This window comes from Choristoneura fumiferana, chromosome 11, assembly GCF_025370935.1.
Source record: "Choristoneura fumiferana chromosome 11, NRCan_CFum_1, whole genome shotgun sequence".
Lineage (NCBI taxonomy): Eukaryota > Metazoa > Arthropoda > Insecta > Lepidoptera > Tortricidae > Choristoneura > Choristoneura fumiferana.
In genome coordinates, this window is record NC_133482.1 from 9,032,994 (window position 1) to 9,051,612 (window position 18,619).

General features: G+C 36.3%; 1 protein-coding gene across 3 annotated transcripts in view; it reads left to right on the plus strand.

The window, feature by feature from the left end:
* LOC141432705 (neural cell adhesion molecule 1-like) overlaps positions 1–18,619 on the plus strand; it is a 202,956-nt gene that overhangs the window by 697 nt on the left and 183,640 nt on the right. For all 3 annotated transcript variants that reach the window (XM_074094438.1, XM_074094436.1, XM_074094437.1), the window contains exon 2: positions 10,095–10,593. In XM_074094438.1, coding sequence (XP_073950539.1) covers positions 10,476–10,593 — 118 coding nt within the window. In that variant the 5' untranslated portion in view covers positions 10,095–10,475. The remainder of the gene's footprint in view (positions 1–10,094; positions 10,594–18,619) is intronic.

Genomic DNA, 18,619 nt, shown 5'->3' on the forward strand with positions numbered 1-18,619 from the left:
AAAAAGTTTACTGCAAGAAAATGATCCAATATTTTTAAAAGGAAACAAAACTGCATTCAAAAAGCAAAGATTTTGAAAATAGCTTGATCAAATTGGAGATCGAACCGACAAATTAGGGAATAAAAATTATAGTAATGAAAAGAAAATCATTAAAACACACACACACACACACACACACACACACACACTCACTCACTCACTCACACACACACACACACACACACACACACACACACACACACACACACACACACACACACACACACACACACACACACACACACACTGAGCACTTTTTGTTAAAAATTGTTGGATTCAATGTCAGAAATAAATATTTGAGTATTTTTATTTTTCGTGTGTAAATAACCTAACCAACAAAAAGTTGGAAAACCCCCGACTGACACTTCAGAGTTTAATATCTCAAAAACGGCTGAATCGATTTTGATAAAACATGTCTAAGAACCATCGCTAAGCCTGCTATCAAATAAAAAAACCGCATTCAATCGGTCCACCCGTTTAAGAGCTACGGTGCCACAGACAGACGGACACACACGCAGACAGACATAGTGGTCAAACTTATAACACCCCTCTTTTTGCGTCGGGGGTTAAAAATAAATAGATTAATTATTTCATTTACCTACCTTTTCACATTCTTAAGTATTATTTCAATAATGAGTTTTAGCCATCTACATACCAAATTTTTCCCATATCCGTCACCCGTATTACGAGTATAGCATGAAAAACTAATAAAGTACGTATTTTTGCAAACTTTCGCATTTAAAATATTAATAGGATAACTTCAGACAATGGGGGCTATCGCGTATGAATTCGCCACTAGAGGCGCTAGTGTAGCGTGAGGTCTCCGAAATGTCAAATCTCATAGTTTTTGGGTGAGCTACGCGGGTTTATTTATAATTAGAATAATTTTGTGAATATTTTGCAATATCTGGAATTAATTATGGAAAATATGCGTTCCGGGGCAATGAATGTCTGTGTTTTGAGACAGTTTTGTCTGTCGGAAACCTTTGTCCTCCCTTTTTTCCGAACAAAACGGGGACTATGCAACACTGTGGCGTGCTCGATATTTTTATGGTACGGTTTTAAGGTGTATTCAATATGATTTTAATCTAAACTTTGTTTTCACGCCCGTAATAACAGACTTTGAAAGCCATACTTAAAAACCTCACGCAACAGTGCGCCATCTAGTGAGACAAAAAACGATAGCCCTCATTACGACATGCATTGATTTGATTTCCTACTGAAGAATATTATTCTCGTAGAACATTCGTAGCACACACGCTACGCCGTAGAGCCAGCGTAGCACTTGCTACATAACAGCGTAGCACTTTTTAATTAGGGGTTTCTGTCATTAGGGGGGTTACTACGAAATTCGAAAATCGATGTTCGTGTCGTCGCTCTCACACACACAAACATCACGCCTGTATTCCCAAAATGGGGTCGGCAGAGCAAACGAAACGTTACCGCTTCGGAGCCACGTTTAGCAATTTTAGGTTTTAAGTTTGACAAAAAAGGTACAATAGTAACAGGTTGCTAGCCTGTTGCCTACGGTATACCTTAACCTATATCCTCAGTCGCCTCTTACGACATCCACGGAAGAAATGGAGGGGTGTTTTTCTAACCCGACACCACACGGGTATCGTCCCTCTCACTCGCATTAAGTAATATAAGTGTTAGCGGGACGGCAACACACGAAGTTCGAATTTTGCACTTAATAGTATAGGGTTTTCAGTTTTCAGTGACAAGCTATGGAGCTAGTATCGTGAGGTTTATTTGACAACTTTGACATTTGTGTCACGTTTGTATTGGTTAAATCCCTATAGTCAATGGCCGTTATGAAGTAGCTCCTGACACATTGCAGAACTATGAAGTTTCTGAATATAAACAATATGAGTCATATCATCATCATCATCATCCCAGCCTATATACGTCCCACTGCTGGGCACAGGCCTCCTCTCAGAACAAGAGGGCTTGGGCCATAGTTCCCACGCAGGCCCAGTGCGGATTGGGAACTTCACACGCACCATTGAATTGCTTCGCAGGTTTGTGCAGGTTTCCTCACGATGTTTTCCTTCACCGTAGCTCGTGGTAAATTTCAAATGTAATTCCGCACAAAATTTCGAAAAACTCAGAGGTGCGAGCCGGGGTTTGAACCCACGTCCCTCTGCTTGAGAGGCGATAGGTCAAACCATTAGGCCACCACGGTCATATACAACAATGCAATGCTTACTTGTTGCTTGCGACAGAGTAGTAAGGATAGCATTTTTTTTCAATGGTTGACATCAACAATAATCAGGAACTTCATAGTTGGGCAATGTGTCAGGATTGACTTCTTAGCGGCCAGGCCCTATAGTGGGACTGGGATATTATAGTGGGGGGACCCGCTTTGTGACCATAGTATACACAGACAATTAGAAATACCACTAATATCCCACTAATATTATAAATGTGAAAGTTTGTAAGTCTGTTTGTTTGTTACCTCTTAACGTCTAAACCGCTTAACCGATTTAGATGAATTTCGGTATACAGATAGATTGAGTCCTAGAGAAGGACATAGGATAGTTTTTATTCCAGAAAATTTCATAGTTCCCGCGGGATAGCTATAAAAGAATTTTATGCGGACCGAGTCGCGGGCAACAGCTAGTAATTAACAAGCCGATCACAAGCACGACTGTGACGTCAAACGACTGTGTTGGCAGCCAATTATTACGCGAAAAGGTTAAATAAATATTTAGTGCTGAGGCTGTTTAACGAAATAGGGTGGTTAAGAGATAAACCTAAGTGTAGTAAACCGATCCTAAAAAAGAGACTGTACAAACCTTTCAGAAAAAATATGTAAAAAATGTAAGTAGGTATTTTGTGCATGTTAGTTTTTAGCTGTGAACTGTTTTGTATGGTGCATGATTCAATAAATGTATTGAGCGTTTCATTGCCAACAAACTGGTTTGGCGATACCAAAATTTAGTGTATTAGCATGTGCCGTTTGATTAAATAAATAAAAAAAAAACTTCACGATACTAACGCCATCTAGCGATATTGGGCCTGTTCTAGTCATATAACATAAAAGAAAAATTAGTTATAGTTACCGTAAACTGTGTGTGTGTGTGTGTGTGTGTGCGTTTCGTTCTCCTTCACGTTAAAACAGCTGGATGGATTTTGATGAAATCAGGTATGTAGATAGCTGGACATCTGGAATAAAACAAAGGCTACCTACTTTTTATCCCGAAATTCCCACGGGAGAGGGATAAGATTTCAAAATAACAAGCGCTGGCCTTAGAGTCGTGTAATTTGGCGTTGTTGTTTTTAATGCAACGTCAAGGAAAACCGCGATGTAATTTTCGGGAATTCCCACGGAAAAATTTTCTTTGTTTTTTATTCACGTTAGAATGGTTTCCCACAGGAATTTTGTAAAATCCCGGAATTTCAATCCAACTGCCGTATCTATCGATTTACGCGTGCGTAGCCACGGGTCAACGGTAGTATATTCAACATAGATATATATGTATTTCAATGGAATGGGAATCAAAATTACATGTCAAACGGTCAGTCATAGGTATATAACATATATATATTGACAGCATCTGGTCAACGTGTAGCTGCGGATCTGTACTCTTTAACTCAAGTGTTATACAATTGACGTTAGATGCATTTAGGCACTACATGATAGTAATTAGATATTGCTTAGCATGTATTTCAATTGATGTTTTGCTACGAATATTTTCAAATTATATTCATATTGAACAAGATCGTACTTTCCAGAATAATTAATAGGTAAGAGCGTACAGAAATATTTCATGATTCCAACACCGCTTTTATGTAATTTCCTTGAAGATCAAACAATTTCCTTTGCCCGATTGAAATGTCTAAAGCCCGGGAAAGGAAAAAATGACGAAAATTGAAAAGGAAAACTCCAAAAATACTTATCAACCTTTCCTTTTAATTATATCGGGAAACATCAATTAACGTTCGAATCGGAATATCGTTTTAACGATATGTTTACGAACGGAAAGGTTCTTACGAGGATTAATATTGTATAAGACGAAGGATTATTTTACGTATTTTTATTATGATGGCTAAAATCTTTTTGAAGCCGCTATTATTTTTATTTTTATAAGTCTTTTGGCGAGGTTCGTTTTTAGGTAAAAAAATATTTGAATCTTAACTTCTAGCTCGGCTCGATAGGCAAAAGAAAGCTATATATTTTGCCACTTCCTAAGTTATGCATGCTTCAGACCAGAGGTTCCCAGAGTGTTCCACAGGAGACCAGACGGGGGTCCAGGTTGGCGTAAAAAAATGGGGGTCTTATGAGTTTTGGGAATAAATATAGTAAAAATATAACAGCAGGAGGTCTACCAAAAACATTAAAACTTTGAAAGTGGTTTACGAGAAAAAGTTTGGGAATCTCCTTCAGACAAAACAAAAAATAGAGAGACTTTTATGAGGCCGCTAGTCGAAGTTAGAATATGATGTTACTCTCCACTGCAAGTGGAGCGGACTCCGCACGGAGCTTAACTAGCAGTGTGAAATGCATAGATATAAGGTAAACGCCCGAGTGCTCATCACGCTAACGCTCAATTGACGACACCCTGCTGTCATCTCTATTGCTAATGACATAAGATTGAAGATACCAATTATTGAGACAGCGGTGAGCACTCGTACGTTTACCTTTCTACTGAATAAGAAGTCATTATGCTCGTTACCGGTCCACTCAGTCTATTACCTCCGTTTCTGTTCATTACCCTTTTCAGAGTTCCATATCCGAAGGGTCCAAACGGAACCGTGTCTGTCCCTCCGTCCGTCTGCCATATCGGTTTCAAAACGATTACAGCCAGAGCCTCAAATTTTCTAACTAAACTAAGTTGTGAAAAAAATATTTCAAGCTCATTATAATGATAAAAAAGTGTATTTTGTGTGTCAGCTTTTTTGAAAAATTTTAAGAATTTTTTAACTGACGTATAAGCATGAAAAGGTTTATTATTATTACATATATTTTGTCTATGGTATTTGCTTTGCCGTGCTATAGATATCAGGCGTAAATCTCATGTTGTCCACGATTAAAATTGGACTTACTGGTGATATCCGTTAGTTAGATTACCTAAAAAATTAAAAATCAAACTCACTGCTAATATCGATCGCAGTGTTATCCTTGTAAGTGAATATTTTAAACGTCACTACTTAGTCATCTTTTTATGTCCACAAAATTTACAGAGCGATTTTAGAGAACAGGTCGTCACTTGACTCCATCATTTTAAGTACTACACGTTTTTTTAAACACTATCGCATCTAACCTAAAAGCTATAAAAGTGTAGGGCATTGGCACAGCGGAAAAAATGCAGTAGGTCATACCTACATAATATTATTTAGTCAGTTTTTTTCTTGATAAAAAACCTATTGTGCACCCGTTTTGTTTATTGTTATGTTAAAAGATTAATAATTACAAATAAAGTTAATAAAACCGGTATTTTGAAAGAAGAATTAATTTAAATTAAGTATTTGGTGTTTACAAATTTGTTCATGCTGAAAATTCTTGTGTTGCTACTTAATAGATAAATTTTTAACATAAGAGAATATTAAAATAGCTTAACATTTTTTTGTTTCTTAAAACTAAAACAGTAACTAAATAATAATCGGTAAACTAATTTTGATGTAATTTATGTGAAACCCGGGCCTTTTCAAATAAAAGACCCTAATATGATCAAATCGTCGGAGTTATCGGTGAACATAGTCACAAAATACTCGTATGTCCGGATCAAAATGGAATCTTCCCCTTTTATTAAATCTATAAAAAATAATTAAAAAATGATGCGTTAATATTATTTTACCTCACCATCACATATTAGGTCAGTATTTCAAAACTTAAAATTTCGTGTTTTCTAGTACTCTTAGGCTTTACTTGGTTTGGGAAGGCGTAATGAACGTAAATTGTATCATGTTTTTTTTTGTCAAGGTTCTGTATCCAAATGCTGGTACGGTACTTAACATCTTGCCGCCCAATATACAGCACATTGTATAAAGTGACACTTAGCATAATCGCCCAGACTTATTTAAGCCATAACAGTACATTATGGGCAGTTTGGACATAGAAATGTTTTGGCTTATAAATTGCACACGGGGCGTTTAGCTGTCCTCGCGTTGTTACGCGCGAGGTAACAGAAATGTGAATTAAAATAAACTTAAATAATGAATGCTTTCACCAGAATATTACTAGAAATTCCAAACGTACTGTGCACCTATTGCCTTCACTAGCTTGTGACGGCACGTTGTCTTGCAAACTGTATTAACGCCCGGCACTCGCTTCGGCTCGTTGACTCGCCTTTGATGAAGAATTTACTTCTTGAAAGCTTCTGTTACATATTTCTCAAAGTATCCCCTTTTAAAATGAATTGAAAGCGTCTCTTTCAATTGCAGAAAAACGCAACAACCGTTTGAACTAGTCATAAAGATATTTCAAGGGTCCCTTACCTCAATAGACAAAAATGGAACCGTTATTAGGATCACTTTGTTGTATGACTGTCCATCTGGATCTGCCAAGACTCTTTTTCCCAGAACACATGGAAGTATCAAGTTGAAATTAATATCAAATACTCATGTCAGCTACTACTTGGAGCAGTGAAAAATCAATTTTTTACCTCAATGTAATCAAAAGATACTGTCATTAAAAAGGTGTTTCCATACAAATTGCATACAAAAAACCTATAGGACACCTACTTCCAGCTGTTCAAGAAACTTGGAATTAGGTATGGAAGTAGCTATAAAAAACTTCTGAAAATCTCAAGTTTTTATGTCTGCCTGTCTAAAATTACCCTGACCCCATAACGTAGGTACATTTTGCTTAGGAAAGCGGCTCTGCTAACACTGGATATATTATGCTGTGCTGATGAATGTTTAGAACTGGTCGTTCTTGACCTTGTGCGACTGCGGATGAGCGTCGCAAGTGGCCAGCAAAAATGAGCAGGCCTAAACGGGTGCCATCTATTTGGCATACTTTTTAATGTCCGAAACTGATTACGCATACTTAACAGGTTTCGCATAATTTATTTACGCCGAATCTTAAACTTGCCGAAATTTAATTCGGCATAATTCTGTATAAGCCGAGCCCTCCGCAATAAATAAAACCCAGGTAACGTGATTGATCAACTGTAGGTTAGGTTAGGTTAGTATTTGTCAAGGCGCGAAGCGCCTTAACTAGGCAAAACAGGAGGCCCGCGAAGCGGAGCTCCGTCGACTTCGCCTCAGAGTCGTTAAATAAGTCGTTAAAAGTTACATTAAGTATGCGAAAGTAACTTTCTGCGTAACTAATTTATGCGTAAGTAATTTTCTGCCTAAACAATATTCGGAATTCACAAATTATGCGTAAAGCCCACTCGGCTTACATTGGTTATGCGTAAGAGAATTCTGCGTAAACTGTTATGCGAAAACAGTTTCGGCATAAATACTATTATGCGTAAACAGATTATGCAAAATATTATTATGACATAAAAAATATGCGTAAACAAGGGAACCGGCCTAAACATTCATGAGTACGACATCAAGGTACTTTTCCACCAGCAAGGTGTAGCAAGACGAGGTGGGACGAGAACTGATATGGCGCCGATCCGTTTTCACAAAAATTACCTCCAAAGACACCGCGCGGGCTGGTGCGATCACACGTGAGAATCTTGTTTCCGTTACAGAGTTAATAAACGCTCTATATACGTGGTAATACGGTTCATTATTACAATAACAAAAAAACTCGTGTCGCACATCCTTGCCAATTCATACGTTTCCATTGAAGATTTGAAATAGAAATAGAAAAAATAGAAAAACATGCGTTGCCAATCCAGAGGCCTAAGATGGGATACCTCAAGTGCCAGTTATTTCACCGCCTGCTTCAATTATGGCTTATTTTCAATTATAATCTCGCTTCGTCGGTGGAAAAGCACATTTGGACGGCGCGGGCGACGAGCCGTTACGCGCCGCGGGAGACAAGTCAAAAGTCTGAAGCGCCCGCGGCGTTGGCATATTGTGTCCGTGATAGGGGCTAGCAGTTCTCGCCCACCGTACAGTCAAGGGCATAAGTCAGTATATGTACGTTACCGGCGTCAAAAATATTTATACACCTTTATGCCGCTAATCATAAGGTCGATTTAGTATCTTCATACCTTGTATAATGAAGATACAATTGAGAGATGCTATGGCTGTATAGATATTTATACCCTCGACTGTACATGATTGAAGTAACGAAATAGATACTAAGTTATTAGTGATTTATCAATTAGTTATTTGTAACGCATGTACTATCTTTAGTTTTTCGCCATATTTTTTCTTTATCCCCTATTTGTGATGAAACTGCTTAGTTATTAGAATAAAGATCATGTATTTACTTTTTATTTTTGTAAGCAAACCCGATTCTGTAAAAAAAAAACAAAATAAGAAAATCGAGAGTTTTGAATGGGGATTAGCTATTATTATTACGTCACATTATAATTTTACTATGCATTTCTTTATATACCTATGTACGTATCGCTAGTAAAATATCCTAATTATTAGAACGATGTAGTTTTGTAGTTTAAGACGATCAAACATGTTCTGGTTTTTTTTTCGTTTTTTTCGCAGTCAGTTTTTTTATTCGACTGGATGGCAAACGAGCAAGTGGGTAATTACTGTAATTCTTTTTAGTTCGTCTTATTTTATTTGTTGTAAAAGGTAAGTTTTGTGTTTTTTACGATTTCTTACTTTGGGTTTCGGCGCAGCAGGGTAAAAATAAATTTAACCGGCTGATGATCCTAATGAACCTATAGGTTTTGGGTTCAAATTTATATAGGGACAACCGCTTGCATGATGAATACGAAAGTTTGTACCCGATTTATGGCTATTTTAGCTTTTTGAGAACTTATTAATTATTATACTCGTAATAGTTATGTTTACCCGTGGCCTAGCATTCATAGAACAAGCTTTGCTTAGTTTACAACCAGATCAGTTGGTGTAACTTGTCATCTATATCATAAAATATTTATAATATAATTCTTCCGCTCTTTATTGATCTTAACCATAATAATATTAAATATACACAATCGCATCGAACTCATGGTTCGGCACTTTCATTATTTCATTCCTTATCGGCTTTATGATTGAGTGCTCTGTTTGAAATGTGTTTACCTTTTCATACATATTTAATGTGTACGTATAAACAATCAAACATGCGGAAGTGTACTTGCTTATAAATATATGTATTTATGGATAAAACTTAACAGAATACATTATTGATCGAGAAAATAGTCATCATCATCATCATCATCCCAGCCTATATACGTCCCACTGCAGGGCACAGGTCTCCCCTCAGAATGAAATTTAAAAAAATAATGGTGCTGACGTTAACCGATTTTGGCTAATCCTACTTACCTATGTTATAAATACAAAAGTGAATGCGTGCGTGAGTGTTTTTGTTCTTCTTTCAGGATAAAATGGCCTTAGGGATTTTAATGAAATTTGCTATCTACCTAGTTAGATCTCTTTCATAAAACATAGATTACTTTAGATCCTGATATTCTCAAAATTTCAAAAGCTTTAGTCTAGAAACATGAATTTCTGCACGATTTTTCTTCATGCAACTTATTTAAATGAAGACTATTATATAATTTTTGAGAATTTTCATGAGAATTTAGACAAAATCTAGATTTATATCGTTACTACTTTAAAAAGAAGCTTGTACCTTAAAATTGAAAAAAAAAACTGAGCGCACCTTATGAATATTATTTCAAGGATCAAATTTGCTGACGTATTTGACTTTGAGATACGAGATTTTTTTCAAAGCAGTGACAAAATTTAGGTCTAAAGGTTTACGTAAGTGAAACTACAACTAAAGGCTGGTTCGAGTTTTTTTTAACCTAATTTCTGTTAAACTAATGTTTCCGTTCTTATTTTAAGGCGTCGTTTCTATCTCACCAGTATCTTTTCCAACTACCAATATCAATATATCCTTGTCTTTTTTACGATGTACGAGTATACAATATGTTATTCGAAATATACATCACGTACCTGTTATCTTTCAGTATGTTTGTATTTGAAAAGAAATAACGCCCTGTACTCTGTTTCAGGTGGTGTCGACCGAGCGTTGCTAAAACACTCCTGAATAATTCAAAGCGATATTAACCGTGTCCCGAACGACCCGTGCGTGATACAAAACTCAGGATACTTAATGCTAAGAAGATTACGTATTATTCTAACATCATACTGAAACGCTTCAGTAATGTTAACGGTAGCTAAACATAAATCATTAGGCCACAACGGACGACCTTTACAAGTGGTTGTTAATATTGATGATTGACTTAGGTAACGAACGACGCGCTATACGTAAATATTGTTATCGTGTTGTGTGTTCGATTATATAGATTACCCTCATAAAAACATTTAAAAAAAATCTAAAATTATAAATTTAATCATACTGTATATTAAATTCATAATGGCGTCTTAGAGTGATGAGTGGGAAGATGAAGGGAGTGTTAAGATCGCTGACCCGCCACGTGGTGCTGGCGATGGTGTCGGCTGTCCTCGTGGTTGGAACGGGCGAGTGGAGCGAGGATGCGGAGGACCTGGGTAAGTTACTCGTACTCTTTTACTATAAGTCCCTAACATTTATATTTATATCTTTCACTAGATCCTTTGGTATTGTGAAAATTCGGAGGACACGACTACTCCCGAATACTGCATATACTACGTGTCTAATAGTTACCTAGCATGAGTTTGAACTACTTATATCAAACTGAGATATTATAATCACCCCACGATCAAATTAGTATCTCAGAATGTATTGTAAAAAAAAATCTTGAGTTAGTTGTTAACCACTCTACATATATCGATTATTAATCTCTCGATGCGACCTTTCCCTACCCTGTCTAGACTGAAGCTGACTGGGGTAGCATGACAAATACATACGAGAAAATATGACGGCAAAGGATTATTCACTACAACAGTGTGGTGATTCCCTCGAATTCGAGGACTCGTTGATGATGCTCTGGTGGAGGAGTTCAAACTACAGAGTCTAGATCATTGTCTAACGGTTAGACAATTCGATTAGACTCTAAACGAATGCAGCGAGGCCAACGGCAACTCGTCAAAATTGCCACACGTTTCGTGTGCGTGTTCATTTGTATCATAAACTACCCGTTGCCAGAGGCTTCGCCCCCGTTAATTTTTATTTTGTTTAACACAAACCTTGCCCTGACAATAACGAACACAAAAAAAAGAATTAACCAATTTAGGACAGTCGTTCGGAAGTTATGCGCGTACATACATTTCGTTGATTCATTTTTATTTATATAGAAGATGAAGATAGATAGATAGATTCGATAGATTCTTGCTTCGCACGGGTACGACAAAAAAGGTTTCTGATCAAAGACACCCACACTCACACACACACTTCTTCTGACGTTTCAGGGAGCGTCGCTAGTATTTGTATGATATGTATAAGCTGATGGTTAACACCGCGTTTAAATCTATCGCATAGTTTAAAAATTGTAATCGCACAGACGGCAGGAAGTGACTTTACCAGTATCTAGACACGCCGTGGCGTGTCAAGCCAAGTTCACTCACATTTTATATTATGCAAAGACAAAAAATTCATTGAGCGATGGGGTGGTGCAGTTTGATTGCAACCAACTTTGTCCAAGTTTAGTTCAACTATTTTCTTGAGCAGTTTTTATTTGAATTATTTAACTAGGTTCAGAGGTCCATGACATGTACTTACTTGAATTAAGCAAGAATAAAACTTAAAGTATGTCTGGGTTCTAGTGTAACACCTTTAAATTTAGACACTAAATTAAATTCCCAGCCTCGTCTCTGCATTTATTATGCACTTATGAGAGAATAAAGTCGATAAAATGTGTTGTTTTACCACCTATTTTATGACGTAATAAGGTTTGAAGTTTAAATAAAGTCAGGGGCTCTCCAGGGACTAGTAAAATTGCATGCATTTCAAATCACATTATTTACCTCTAAATTACAGTGAATGTACCTGTCTTTGCGACTTGTTTTCATAATTTGGTATTTTTTTGTTTGATTACAGTTTATAATCTCTTTAATAATATTATACACATATTTAGAAATGTGAAATTTTATATAACTTTTATATCTAATTAGTCAGCCCACCTCCGTCCACCCATTCCTGGGTTTAAGCTTCTATATTTTTACGCCTCTTACTTCTTATCTATGTTTTTGAAATCAGCAGAAATTAAGAAATACGCAATTTTATATTTTTAAGTCGGTGTTAAGTGAAAGACTGGTATAAATATTATTTCACGAAAAATTGAATCAAAAAGGTGGAACAACAAAAAATCAGCTTTAACTCGATAAAAGTCCATTTTGAAACGGCAGTTTGACGTTCAAAGTTGGATACATAAAGAAAATTGTAAATTCTAAAATAAATTCAGTCTTAAAACAAGCCAGACTGTGAGAAAACTTGGACAATGATAATAATATTTTTGATAACGTCAGTTGGGATTTTGCTGTGAATTCTGTGTAAACTAGCTTTATTATTCTCTTGAGGAGTTTTATTAATGGGTATGCCCCTGATTTTAATCTTATAGCCAGCGGTGGTGAATTCAACATGGAATGTAAGGGTGCGTTAACCGTTGACGTACTTGTAGTATCAAACGCCTTTACTTCTAATGTCGATGTACTTAAAGGATATTAATACAAACCGATGTTATGTTGTGTTATGGCAACACTATTTTAAAATATCTAATAACCTAACCAACGAAAAGTTGGAAAACCCCCGACTTTGTCACTTCAAAGTTCAATATCGCAAAAACGGCTAAACCGATTTTACTGAAAAATGTCTAAGAAAACCTCATTTCAAATTAAAAAAAAACGCATTCAAATCAGCCCGTTTAAGAACTACGGTGCCACAGACAGACACACAAACAGACACACATAGCGGTCAAACTTATAAAACCCCTCTTTTTGCGTCGGGGGTTAAAAATGGAAGTTCATTGTGTACTTCTTAAAAACGAAGATTTACAATACGCCAGAGCGGAGTCAAAAAAGTCGTTCCATGTTCATGTTAACAAGGTAATAAAAGACATGGTGTCCCAGTCGTTTGACCTTTGGCCTCTCAAACAGAGCCTAGGGTTTGCATCTCTGAGTTTTTTAAAGTTCATATGCGAAATAGTATTCGAAATTTCCATGAGCTTTGCGGTGAGGGAAAACATCGTGAAGCTGCACAAACTTTTGAAACAATTCAATGTGTGTGTAAAATTCCCAAACCGCACTGAGCCCACCGTGAGACTACGCCCCGAGCTCTCTCATTTCTGAGCCTGTGCCCAGCAGTAAGACATAATTATAGCTTGGGATAGGTAAAGCTGTAATGAACTACCCCTATACAAAGCAACTGACTGAAAATGACCTGTACTGATTGTATGGTAAATTGTCTGACGTAAAACGGAATATTTTATTATTATTTTTTAAATTGTCGGTGTTAAACTTTGTTTCGTTTTAATTTTTAATGTATTGGTATCTTCATTATTTAAAATTTTAACTTAACTTCAAATTTATTTGGACATAATTTGATTTTAATTTTGATATTAAATTGTAATTCTTTTTTGGAATATTTTATATCATTTCATTGTTCATTATAATTTTGTACTGAATTAACTTAGTTTTTAAGTTGAGCACTAACAAAAAAGGGATCAATATAAGTATATTATCTGATAAATAACAATATAATATTTAGAAATGATCAATTATAGACACACAATTAGAAATGCTACTAATTTATTTTTGTGTGTATCGAATATATGTAAATAAATGTTTATCTCTGTCTCCCTCTAATATCCAACTAATAATATAAATGCGAAAGTTTGTAAGTCTGTTCGTAATGTTTGTTTGTTTGTTATCTCTTCACGTCTAAACCGTTGAACCGATGTAGAAGATATTCGGTATACAGATGGTTTGAGTCCCGGGGAAGGACATAGGATAGTTTTCATCCCGGAAAATTTCATAATTCCCGCGGGATAGCGATAAACGAATTCTACGCAGACGGAGACGCAGGCAACAGCTAGTGCCGACTAAAAATCGATTCGCAATCTATGCTAACCAGATGCTTTAGTAAAACTAAAATACTTTATAACAACCTTAGCTGTTAGCTGTTAGCATTTACTGAATCGTGCAACGAATGAAATGAATTATGACGTGATAAATGAATATCGTGATTTTAAAGTGCATGTGGTAGGTGACTGGTAATTTTAGTTTTAATAAGTGCTAATGTGATGTCTATCAGAGGAATGGAGTAATAAAAACAAATCAAGTTTGAATTGAAATTAATCACGATGAAATTAAATGTACAAAGAAAAAGCTATTTCGGGCTAATGGATTGTTAGAATCGTGCTTTTTGTATAAAGAGCTAAAAAGCTTAAACAAGTTAGGTATTCTTGGACGAAACAAATACGAAAACAGTAGGTAAATAAAAAAACCCAAAATAGCATTGAAAGCCGAGATGAGGTCATTAATTCTAAAATAACGCAAGACATTGCCCGTTATTCGCGAGTAACTAAGGAAAAATCTGACTGCTTATACCTACTGGTTTAAAGTATGATACCTTTTTTTACTAATATTTTTGATGATATCTAACTACACGAATAAATATTAAATAGCTATATAATAGAATAAATAATTTTACTGACACCAATTGACCCAGTTACAAGGGACTTACAAGCTTACAAGGAAAGGTAGGTACATAGCTGTCTGGCTCCGATTTGGTTTATTTTAATATTTGTTAGAAAGTACGTGGTTTAAAATAACAGTCGAGTATTTTTTTGGTGCATTTGGTGGTACAGGGAAGAATAGAGAGGCAGCGTTGTTGCGGCGGATCTCCCACAAAATGGACAGACTCCTTTAAATCTTCTAGAAAGTGTTCCCTTACTGAATGTGTGCGCAGTGCCACAAATAGAGAGAGATGGACAGCGCTACAAAAACCGCAACCAATCTACAAGATGATCCATGACCGCGACTACTCCGCCAATTGTCCAACCTCAATCTATTGGGAGAAATTGACTCCAAAGTACTGAAAAGTAACTAAACTCTCTTCCTGTAGACTGGTTTTTTGTTTTGTTATCAATAGATTAAGTTATCCAAGCTAACGTTATACTTTCAAAAATGTTACGGTAACAGTTATTTAGGCCAAAATCTAAGATTGTTAATGTTTTTGCGAAGGCTTGGGTTAAAGCTAGTTTCAAAATATTCAACAAAATATACAGACCATTTCCGTTTGCGTCGTCCCAAAAACGGTTCCGCCAAGTATTTATAAGCAAATGCCTTAGAATTTAATACAAACTGAATCTTACATTATACAATTGCCTTGGAAACTTCTGAAATAGTACCGAATACGTTAGCTCAACTATGCAAGGCTGCTCAACGGATTCCGGCCGCCGAAGACAATAGCAAACTTGAACCATTTAGATTTTTGTTCTGAGCTATCGTTTTGAACAACGTTGCTTTGTCCCGCTTTCGAATCTTTGATCGAGTCTGTATTTCCATAGTACACCGGCCAAGGCGTTCAGGTTCTGGCTGGGAGCCAGACAACTTCTTTGTCTTGTCAAGGCCGTTCGGGAACGGTTGGTCCCATTATTCAGGAGGCTTATTGAATTTCCGCGAATTAACACATGATCCAGGTTAAGGTTTTAGTATGTGCGGCGAATATCCTACGTTTTGCTACTAAATTCGTATGCGCGCTAGATCTGGGGGGCACAGTACTGCCCCCGCTAAGTCGAGCAAAAAAGCGACACGGCCGTACCAACCTTTTCTCGAAGCAATAGATTTATAATAAAGTGTCTTTAATGTACAGATAGGGTTCCTATTAGCACCAGTGATTATTGCGACCATTAAATAAAATATTATGTTGTATTGGATCCTTTAAAAGTATAGTTGAAGCGAAATGATTAACCTAGATATGTATAGGTTAAGTAAAAATTATAAATAGTTACTCGTACATTATTAGATCGAAATCTGAAAATATTATTTTTTTCTGTTTGTCTATGCGAGTAATTATTTGACTCTATTCTGCGTATATTATTCTGCTTACGAGCAGGGCTCTACTAATACTAGATATTATAGATACCAGATAATCTAAATAGCCCTAGGCCGGTTTATTACTAGAGTTTCGTCTCGGAATTATAGTGTCGTCTACCCTATTCGTCTTGCTCTGATCCGCTCGGAAATTATAATGTGACGTAGATTTCAACTAATGTTGCGTCTCCGCTTTGCTTCAATAAGCACACCCATAAAGTGCTAGGCTAATTGAACTTTACCTTGAGTAAAAATAAAAGCTGAGTCGATATTGTTTTTCCATGTTTAATCGTTCATCGTCCTCATCATACCAGCGGTAGGACGTCTACTGTTGGACATAGGTCTCCAGTTGCTTCGGTTGGAAGCGGCCTGTATGTGTATACACCTTGAACCCGCGGCTTTGACTAGGTGATACGTCCTACGCTGCGCTTGCCGATCCGCGGTCTCATTCGAGAACTTTTCGGCCCCAACGGCCATCCGTTCTTTGGACTATATGACCTGCCCATTTCCACTTCAACGACTTTAATCGTTATCCTAATTTCGTTATTCCTCCATATGAGTTATTATTGTACACCGTGGGGTAACAACAAAGGTTATTAATTACAGTGGAATTTAGATAATTCGATCAATATTCATTAATCAAGTTCAATTTATAGCCGTAGTTAATTGTTACCAAGAACTTCTGTTAACCCGTTTGATGAATAAATGATAGTGCATCAAGTCGAAATAACTATTGCCTTTGAGGTAAGTAGAATATATAAAATGTCATCTCGCTTTTTAGGGTTCCGGAGCCAAAATAGCAAAAACAGAACCCTTATAGTTTCGCCATGTCTGTCTGTCTGTCTGTCCGTCCGTCCGCGGCTTTGATCATGGACTATCAATGCTAGAAAGCTGTAATATTGCACGGATATACCTATATGTAAACTATGCCGACTAAATAGTAAAATAAAAAATTAAAAAATCCCATAGTCGTAAAGTGGGGGTGTTTTTTTTCTCATCCAACCCTATGGTGTGGGGTATCGTTGGGTTGGTTTAAAACCATTAGGGGTTTGCTAAGACGATTTTTCGATTCAGTGATTTGTTTGCGAAATATTCAATTTAAAAGTGCAAATTTTCATTAAAATCGAGCGCCTCCCCCCCCCTCTAAAATCTAAAAAGGTGGGTGGAAAAATTTGAAAAAAATCAGGATAGTAGTAAGTAAATATATCAAACTTTCAAGGAAAACTATAACGGCTAAGTTTGCTTGAGAATTATTACTAGTTTAAGAGTAAATAGCAGCCTAAGGTATAAAATATACCTAAACTTGGAAGATTCAGTATAAAATACGAAATCCTTAGAAAAATATTACTTAATTTATTCGTAATGGCTACGGAACCCAATTTTCGTGCTTAATTTGATGTCCCTAAATTTGTTTTTTTTTTTTATTATTTATCCTTTAGCTAAGAATAATAAGTTATTCTAGTGTGATGGTGATAATTGCATATTAATTTATCTGGAATCATTGGTTCATGTTCATGCCTGATTATAATATTCATGAAGTTACTTACTCGATCTGATCTCTGAGTAAATAAGTCTTACTTAAAAACATATTTTGCACAAAACTTTCCTCGAATGTTTCCGCGAATCTTAGTATTGTTGTAGATATTACGAGTATAATACCAAATTTTGAATCAATCCAAATTCTAAAAATGGGCGAATTTCAAGTTGCAAGATGTTAACAGTGGAGCGATTCCTTTCGTACGAATATTGCAAGTTAAATATTTTTTTCCCTAAATCATATCAAAACTTTCCTATTTCAATAGTAAATTAAGAAAATGAGTACCTATAGTTTGGGCTTCAAGTCTAAGTCTAAGTTCTAAGTGATTATGTAGACTTACACTATACACTGTGGTACATTCAAGGTTTCATAAATTTTGTTTTTGAACTTATCTCTCGTCATATCAAATATATCCACTGATAGAGGTAATTTATTATAAGAGTTACACAAGCTACGCAAAGGTGCGCGATGACCAGCGTTGCTGGAAGAGAACGGGACGGCGAACAAGGCGGCGGACCGAGAACTAATACGTGAAGGAACTCTAAAGCTGACCTGCGATAGAAGCTCTGTACAGATGTTGTACAATGTTACCGCATCCGACACGTTACGCCTAGTTTTGAGGGAAGAATTGTTTTAGAACCCTTTTTTTCGCCATTAAAATCTGAATGAATCAGTTATACTCGTAATCGTATGATACTCACTTCCAAGTCTGCATTTTCATATGAAAAATGTATTTAGTATTTCCTTCCTATGTTTTGTTGTTGGATAAACTTTTGGAGGTGTCCACAAAGTAGGTAACTCTGGACCGTCAACTTTAATATTTCAGCACGGCACCGGCTACGTATTGTTGCCGCTTAAACATTTTAATTCCACTTGTAGACAGTTGAACAAAGTCGGCACACCGGAAGCGAAGGGGTTGAGGGTTATCACAGACTAAAACCATGTAGTCTCTAGTTTAATTCCTTGCATTGCGTTACCAAAGAATATGCATAAAAATTATTGAATATTGAAAACTTTTCCGTAGAT